Here is a 9496-nt window from a genome sequence, read left to right as displayed (position 1 = left end):
AGAAATAGCAATAATAAACTATCCAAGTTTTTACAAGGAAAACGATATGTGTGAGGTGGCCAGAAAAGAGGTTACAAGGGCCATCAATAATTGTAGCGTAGTTACAGTAGAGTGTTTGTACTGCTTGATAGCAGTACAAACACTCTACTGTAACTACGCTACAATTATTGATGGCCCTTGTAACCTCTTTTCTGGCCACCTCACACATATCGTTTTCCTTGTAAAAACTTGGATAGTTTATTATTGCTATTTCTTTACCTATCATTTGATTTGAATTATTCCTAGAACCAATCACGTCATAATTCCTAGAATTTACGGTAGGGAGTAAAGTGGCAACAAATTATACTTAAAAGATCTCAATGAACGAGACTTCATAGAGCAGAAGAACCCGGTGTGAATAGCTCTCTTAGTTTATACGTTATACGTAAGCAAAATTAGGTGTGCGAGACTTTTGCAAAACTCTGTATTATACAGGGTGCTTCAGCAAAATTCTGACAAAACGAACAGTGTATCACAGGAACAAGTGTTTAATCGTCAAAATTGTATCTATACCAAATATCTGTCGTACCTTTAACATAAAGGACTTGTATCCCAGGTCCACTTCAGCGATTCAACACATGATGGGTTTTCTCACCCACAAGGTAGTCAAGTTGCTAAGCGACGTTCCCGGGTCTTCCAAAATGAGCTTCGGGCTCTTTGGACAATTGCCGAGATCCTTGGCTTCTTCTCGTATCTCGGGTACCCGATGAACCTAATGATTTCAGTCGGCGACCTTCAAGCGCGAAGACTAATATAATCGCCTTCCCCGATTGTATTCTGCATTCGAGCTCACTAAAAGCACGACCATCCAATTAGGCGGGTAGAAGAATACGCGCTGTTGCCACGTTGGAGCACAACCACGTGTGTTCGGAGGTTTAAGAAAATGTAGAGTTGGTCTTTGTAATCCATGTTATACAAACTGACAGTACATGCTGGTAAGGTCAGGGATCACACAAAAGTGCCCCGGAGAGAGAGAAGTCGGTCTGACGCTCCAACTAGGCAACGCAGCCCGGTTGACGTCACACAGTGCACGGGAACCAGCGACTTTTGTCCCGCTCTCGCATTGCTTTTCCCATATTTAGCACCAGCGCAATTCATCCCAGCCGCCTTTCGTGGTCGTGCATTTAACTTGGCTATTTTGACGTTCTGAAAGTTCTGTTGACGCGTCAACAACCAAGTACTACTGAAGTCAAATTTACCGTAAACTTCAACTTGACCTTTTCCGGATTCCGCTGACGCACGGTGTACAGGAGTGTGAATTAAATGCGGAACGCCAGATAAAACAAAATGCTCCTAAACTAATTTTGACGCAGGCCCAGTGACTACATTCTAATCACAACAAAATAAAATTCAAATGTTGTACATGCTCAGTTAATAAATTGAATATTGGACCAAATTTGTACTTGGATTGATTTCAGGAGATATACGTATTTATATGTAATTCATGCCAGTTTAATTTTATTAAATGTAATACACTGAAGTATGCCCTTTTGCTGAATCTTCAACGGATCATCCTACTGTTTCCCTTTTATCAAATAGCTACTTCCAATTGGATAAATGCAATGAAAACTCGTACGTCACTATTATTCTTTTATCACTTTTCTTTCGTCGCACTCAAAATTTACATAAATTTATGCACCGTAATTAGCAGTAATGTGATCATAATTGTACATCATATTAATTGAACATGAAATTTTCGCGAAATGTAACAAAAGAGAAATTAATAATAATAAAATGTAATATACATGTGTATTAAGTAAAATTAAACGTAAATAATTTTAAATAAATGAACATCTTTGAGTCAGTCACAATTCGTAATAACATTCTTGATGCAAATTTCCTAATATAGTATCGAAATTTATTACGTGAATCAAATGAAAACCTAAAGAGTCCAATAGAAATTGTAGGGCAGATTATTACACTAGCTATCAACTGTTATTTTCAAAACTACCTCAAGGCTGCAACACTAATCAAGGGAGCTTCAAAACGCCATTTTTGTCATTTTAAGTATGGCGCCTCCTCTACATACTTGCACCAATGAAGAGGAGTGATTTCTTACACTCTGTCAGCCTAAAACGCACAGAAATCTCTCGGCAAATGAAAATTCTATTGAATTTTACACCAGCAAGTTTACTAATGGAGGAGAAAGTTCGACAATGGCCTCAGTTCGCAGGCAGATGGGTGGAAAGGCCTTCGCAGTGGCTCATAAGTGACTGCACGTGAACCCCAAGGTCCAATTCAAAGTTGAAAATATATGTAGATCAACAGTAGGTCTGTGCTAAAGTGCAGCATACTTGTGCAACCCTACATACAAAAATCTAACAGGTAAGAAATAAAAATAAATTAAGGCTCTCATATGACTCTCCCTTGTAATTACGATTTACCTACCTCTTTTATCTGTCGTATTTGACATTTACTTAAAATAATATTTCTCTCATTCATTGAGTTCATTTGAGCAGGAATTTTGAGAAATTGAAGCCGAAACTGAATTGATGTCCTTCTTTTAGTATTTTCTTATTTTGTTCTCTGTTGTAGGAAGAAGTCTTTAGTGGAATTCCCTCAGGTTTTGAGGAACAGGTAAAATTCCTAACATTCTTATAACTTTCCGTTGCAGAATTGACCACGCGCTTCCTTAGCGGAGAGGAAATCTTTCTTTCTTGGAGAATCCTCGTCCCTCTATTCTTAGGGGGAAAATCCCCCCCCCCCCCAAGATCCTTTCGACAATTCTCTGAGAGCGAGTCTCCAAGGAGACGGCTTATCACAAGCAGATCCCTCGCAAAGAGGATTCTCGCTCGAAACATAATGCCCAGATAGGTTATTCAAACAGCCGCAACACAATTACGATGTGGAGCTATCCAGACCGCCTTCCTACACTCTTCGAAAATACAGGACTTCTTTGGAAACTTCTGCCTCCTGTTGGGTAATTTCCAGATAAGGTTGACTGATATCTTCTATTGTTACAGCGCATTACTTTTCCTTAAAGTAAACCTTCGGACGGCGCTGAAGAGCAATAGAAAGAGAAAAGTGACATACATATACAAGGTGATTCAAAAGTCTCGTGACATTTTCCTTATATTGATAATGCATGGTGTTCCCTCAATCAGTGAACTCGTCAAAACAAACCAACCAGTGCCATCTCTTGGTGCTAAGTGTAATCTATAAACAATTGAGTAGTGACAAGCGATCGAGTAGACACACCTGCAGAGAGATATTTTTGTTCATAACGCTGTGTTTTATCATGTGCAATTTGCAGTCATTAATTGTTTGTCTACATTAAAGCCACGCATAATCATTACGCGTGTGTTTCCATTATCATAATATCTGCGGTGAAGGATGCACGAAAATCTGAAGGCGCAACAAATGGTGTTCAGGTTGGGATAAAATACATTCTTGTTTTCCAGGTGCGCCAACCTATATATGGCAATAATCGTTTTGGACTACCTCGCTGACAATTTATCTGATAGATGGATCGGTCGTAGGTCATCAGGACTTTGGGCGGCTCACTCTCCAGGCCTGACTCCCCTAGACTTTTCTTGTCTGGGGTTTCATTAAGTCTAGGGTGTAGTACAATTATGCTGTGTACACAGCACACAGGGAAGCTGTACACAGGGAAGCTGTATTACAAGGTGAGAAAACACATTTCCATAACAAAAGACAATCTTTCCTGAATTCACGACAGGAGGAGCGACAGCAGAGGAGCGATGGCGCATGCGCAGAGTGCCGAAGAATAGAGATAAGCAGCAGACCAACGTGCCTGAGCTTATTCGAGTGAAAACCAGTATGGCAGGAAGACGTGTGCTGGAAACGTGGTCACACATGGAAGTTCGGCACGTTATTGCCACACACTAAGCAAACTGAAGTCTGCCATTCGATGCAAGATACCAGGGCTCTTACGTTGAGGGGTTTTGCTCTTAGACGACAATGCAACACCCCACACAGCAAGGGTCACTACAGAACACATTTGTCGTCTTGAATGGGAGAGATTGAATCACCCGGCCTACAGTCCCGATCTTGCCCCATCAGACTTCCACCTTTTCCTTAGTTGAAGTCAGCACTATAGGGACGTCACTTCGGAAGCAACGAAGAGGTGACACAGGCTGTGAATAACTTCCTTAAATCACTGGGCACAGATTTTTACCAGGAGGATTTCTTGAAATTGATTTCCCGGTACAAAAATGTATCCATATCGGTGGCGACTATGTGGAAAAATAGCCAAAAGATTGTATTTTGTTATGACATTGTATTCTTCTGTTTGTAATAAAGCTTCCCTGTGAAAAAAAAAATGACGAAACTTACTTTCGGAAAGTCCCTCGTATTGTACATATTTATTTACTTTTTTCCAGTAAATGCTGTGCACCTCCAGAAAAAACATCTGGATACGCCTATTGATCTGCCGCTGCCCCCAAAAATACTGGGTACTGGCGTGGTTGTATGTCAAGATGAACACCAAATTCGGACAAAGATAAATGCAATTTGTGTTCATTAGGGTGCCATTTTATCGTTAATGCACTTCGTTACTCGAGAGGACGATCTGTAATCAGGAGCTAGATTCCATTTTACAGTTTATTCTTTGCATAATTTGTTAACGCGCACAGATTGATAGTACAGAGTACTAATGGTAGCAAATTTAATTTCTTAATGACACCAAGTCATGGAGTTGTACTGATTTCGCTTCTTGGGAAACCAGAGTGAAGCTACTGTTATCTTAATGAATAGTCAAATTAACTGAATGGTAATGATTTTATCTTCAACTGCTCACAGGCGGGATTGATACCCTACAGAGTAGTAATACTGCCGGATGGTGAAAGTTCTTTGATTTTCATTATTGATTTCTCTGTTACATTGTTTCCATTTGACTGAACGCCACCCGTATGTCGCCGTAAATGCATCCTAATTAGCCTGGGGTAGAGAGAAACTGATACAATTCTCGTGTATTAAGCATAAATATCCACAATAAATAAAGTAGAAGTAAATTGAATTGAAAAGTTTTCTTCATCCAACAAAGTCATCAGTAGATTAGTAACGGAAAGTAAATACATAAGTGAATAAATTGATTCGTTAAAGCAAATAAATGCTACAGATAGCACTGGTAGCAAAATACTAGGTCAACCATCCAATTACCACATTAGTGGTGATTGGACAAAATTCAGAACATCTTTCTTGCAATCCAAGCACTTTATGAACGAGATTTCTCTTCCCCGAAAGCAATCGTTTTGTCTTAGGCGTTCTGTTCGCAGGCGACGCGGAACGAGGCCAATGAAATTCCACGTCTGCCTTCTGGGTCCCGCAAAGTGAAATCCTGTGACATCTGCATTGAAGAACCTCCCACCCTTAATATTGAGCGTACTCATAAGATTCGTCCGTTGCAACGGAGATCACTTTCATTATGGGAAGTACAGAGTTATTCAAAAGTCCCCGAACTCACATTTGTTTTAAAAAATATGAAAATAGTAAAGGACAATTTAATTTAAATACTTTTATACTGTGACCAATAACTTGATTGAAATTCGTGCTTACATATAACCAGACAATACTTACAGAAGATACTGGAAACGTCCACCATTTTCTAGAATACACAAATTCACCCGAAGACACATGTTGGAAGAAACTTTTTTCAATGTGTTGCTTGCGATGTCTCTCAAGGCTTTGATTATGTTGTTCTCCAGATCTTCCAGCGTCCTAGAATTGTTGTAGTACACTGCAATTTTTAGATATCTCCATAAAAAAATCTGGAGGATTCAAATCTGGTGAAAGAAGCTGCCACAATTTTTTCGAGATCAATTATTCTTGGAAGAACTCGCGGAGCATCTCCATTGTCTCGCTCGAAGTGTGGCAGGTTGCACCTTTTTGTTGGTACCAAGAATAACGTTCCTCTTCTTCAGTCATCAGAATGAAATTATGGACAGTCTGCGTACACAGTTGAAATAACAGTTGTACTTTAACTAAATTGGTCCCACAAGTTTCTGCCTAGTTATTGCACACCCTACTCCAAATTTTTGAGAGTGAAGTGGGTCTTCATGTAATGCGTGCAGATTTTCGGAAGCCCAGATTCGAGTGTTATGCTGTTAACAGACCCGTCCAAATGAAACAAGGCTTCAAAACATCACAAAATAAGCTTCCAAGATAGCAACTCTGTTCTTGCGTGAGACTCATAGGGCATGTGATTTTTATCTTTTTGCCAAATCTCCCCTGAGCGCGCTCTCACATGCAGCTATCCCGTGGTGCATCACGTTTCGGATAAAAAGATGTCTGTGTTAAATCACATCCTGGAAAGAGAGAAATCGAGTCTTTGCAATTTCGATGTTATTGTCAAAGATTTTAAACGAGCGCGTATCATTCAACAATCGTCCTCTCCAGTGATAAGTACCACACACTATCAGAAAATTGCCCCACGTCAGCTGTTAGAAACAGGAAACTCTTATATTTCATGGAATAATTGTTCATGATGAAAATATAATAAGACTATATAAAAGTTCCGCAATATTAAAAGACTTAGCAGACAACCCTGCAGTCAAAGATATGACTGGAAATATGTTTGTTACCAGTGCTGAGAGCAATTTGACATTGTCATGTTCCACTGCGGAATATCATTGCGACTTTAGCTTGATGAATAACATCATTACTGGCATGAGATCATCACTGATTATTAGTCATCAATTCAAATGGACCAAGAGAGAGAATCAGTTTAAGCCTCAGAAATATGTCATGTCATTTTGACTACAAGGTCACCGTGCTACAAATTATAATCTTAGTCATTTGTCCATGTACAGGATGTTCAAGAACTTTCATACATTAACGAGAGAATTTGAAAATGGTTTTCATTTTGTAAAACGATTTACAATTACATTTGGAAACGCACACAGAGGAAGGAAATAACAATGAACAAACGAATATCGATTTAAATAGATTCAATTGTTCCCGAAAAAACATAGTAAATATATTTGCTCTACTGCAAATTATCCAATATCAGTTATAATTTTTATTATACGTCTATGTACGGGACATGTTCGCACTAATGATCAGCTAGAACGTTTACATATAACATCTTAACAAGCCTGCACATGTGGGGAAATTAATCAAGATGCCACACATCTCATTTAACAATGTCCAAATTTCGACAGAGAACGAGACAAAGTACAGTGCTCAAAAAAAGTTTTGCATATTATGATTGCATGCGGTTTGAGTCGCGATATTCCCAAAAGGTATACAATGTTCATCATGTGAGCAATGCCCGAAACAGAAACCGACATAATGCCCCAAGTGAGTTCGATATTCAGCAGATAGAGGGCAGTAGTTGCCACATGATCCCTGAGCAGATTTGAAAGCAGCCCGATGGGAGGCATTCTCCGTGTCTTATCCGCACTTGTGAGTTGGAAACTGCAAAGAGAGCGGATGGAAAACGAAGGGTAACATGCCTGCCTCATTTCTGCTATGGACCGCATTCGAATTGTAACGCTGCTGCAAGAGGGATATCGCCAAGTGGACGTCACTGCCCGTGTTGAAGTGAGCCAAAGTGATGTGTCTCGAGTGTGGAAAAAGTTCAGGGAGACACAATCAGTTTCTGACCGACAAAGGACAGGGCGGCCACGCAAAACAGCACGCAGGGAAGATCGGTACGTGGTGATTTCGGCACTTCGTAGACCCACTGCAACTGCTACCAATTTGTGCCAGGATCTGGGTAGAGCCTCAGGAGCGAATGTTTCCAATCAGACAGTGCGGAATCGACTTCATGAGGAAGGATTGACGTCAGGAAGGCCCATACCCAAAGTTTCTCTGAAACCACACCATAAGAGAGACCGTGTAAGGTGGGCAACAATGGAGTCAGAAACAGTGGGAGCAGACGAGGTCACCATCAGTTTGCACCCGTTAATGTCGGTAATGTGTGCCTGCGTGCACAATCACCCGGCTGAAAAGCACGTGTCACAGTAATGTTGTACGGCTTAAACTTTAACAGTTTCACACATCTTTGTACAGAGCCATACGGAATGTCCGTTTGTTGTGAAAGACAAAGGCATCTCACTGCTTTTTCACAAAGCACTGCCAGTACACTTTGTCATTTCTGGATTTTTTTTAAATACGAAAATCAATTATGAATTATCTTCTTCCAAACATTAGAGCTATTCTCTAACGAAGAGAATTTGTAAGTGATGAGAGGGGCCTCCCCGATGGCGCAGTGGTAGCGTCGTTGCCTTGTAATCAAGGGGTCCCGGGTTCGATACCAGTTGGAGGCACATAGTGGTTCGGATCCCACTTTAAACTGTAGGTCCAGTCCCGATTAGCCTTACTGTGCATAAAGTGGACTTAAAACACCAAATGAATCCAATCCAAAGTCTAAGTGATGAGGAAGTAAGCCACATTCAGTATTTATATTTATAGTCACCGAAAAGTTAAAGTGAAAAAGAGAAATGCACCAACTGTTAAGCACCAAAATGCTCAGGAACCAAAGTGTGTTGCACTAAAAGCACCTAGCACCAAAAGTCTTGGCACAGGAATTATCTAGCACCAAAATGGGAATAGCCCGTCAAATGTCAAATGGATAAACTATAAAAATGTACGGAAATTCGGATATCCCGATATCAGTATATCCGAAATCAGGATATTTGAAATCCGAATAAAAATTATATGATATCCGGATAACATTTTATCCAGAATGGGCCATCTCTACTTTCTATCCCTTTTACAACACTACACAACCTCTGCTTTCTTTGCAATTCACATGTGCATATAAATTAATCTTGTTATTTAGCATCGCTTCTCATCCACTTTTGGCTAATTTCCTTGAGGACGACTGATAATGTGATGAAAATGATGAAGGGACACTCACAAAGAATACCTATGCACAAACCGGGATTCGAATCCAGGACCCCTGGCGTGCTAACCACTCCGCCACGAAGGACACCACATGTGCATATGAAAGGCGTCGAAGATGTTTGGCAGGAGACTGCTATAATCGATTACCAATGTCATGCATTGAGAACTCTACGCTACCGGTTTGGATTCTTAGGTTGAACTCTTCCCGTCTCATGAAATTTAGTATACAAAGAGTGGATAGTTTGACTACATGAAACTTTTTCAAATTGCCTTTGAACTTCACGTGCCGACTGAGTTAACACATATGAATTATAAATAAATGCACGATGTGCAGTTGAAGACATTTGCTGAGCCATAACACACTTTGCGGTTGAATACACTAAAACAAAAACAATACGTAACAAGCACCCTATCTCTAATAAACAGGCCACACACAGGAATTTTTGCAGGAGGAAAAGCACCCTGTAAAAAGTTGACTGAAAAAATGACGGTCTAAGATTCAATTTTCATTTAACTTTTGGGCAGGGAATTTGTCCTGGACACTCTTTTTTCTCCTGGGTTCTAGAAGTAGAAATTTATGTTCACCTTGGACTCGATGGGGTTCAACTACCGTTAAAAGAAATATCTTGAGTTCTTGACCGTTTTT

The 9496-nt window shown here is 40.1% G+C and overlaps 1 protein-coding gene across 1 annotated transcript; it reads left to right on the top strand.

Annotated features, from left to right (window-relative positions):
• The first annotated feature begins 7470 nt into the window (after window positions 1–7470).
• On the top strand, window positions 7471–7968 carry LOC145998674 (uncharacterized). Its single transcript, XM_083135140.1, has one exon. It carries the CDS (start codon window positions 7471–7473, stop codon window positions 7966–7968), a length of 498 nt encoding a protein of 165 aa, XP_082991266.1.
• The last annotated feature ends 1528 nt before the right edge of the window (window positions 7969–9496 follow it).

The sequence above is a fragment of the Lepisma saccharinum genome, chromosome 14 (assembly GCF_977018435.1).
Source record: "Lepisma saccharinum chromosome 14, izLepSacc3.1, whole genome shotgun sequence".
Taxonomy (NCBI): Eukaryota; Metazoa; Arthropoda; class Insecta; order Zygentoma; family Lepismatidae; genus Lepisma; species Lepisma saccharinum.
The sequence above is the reverse complement of the archived record's forward strand: the minus strand, read 5'-3'. Positions and strand labels throughout refer to the sequence as shown.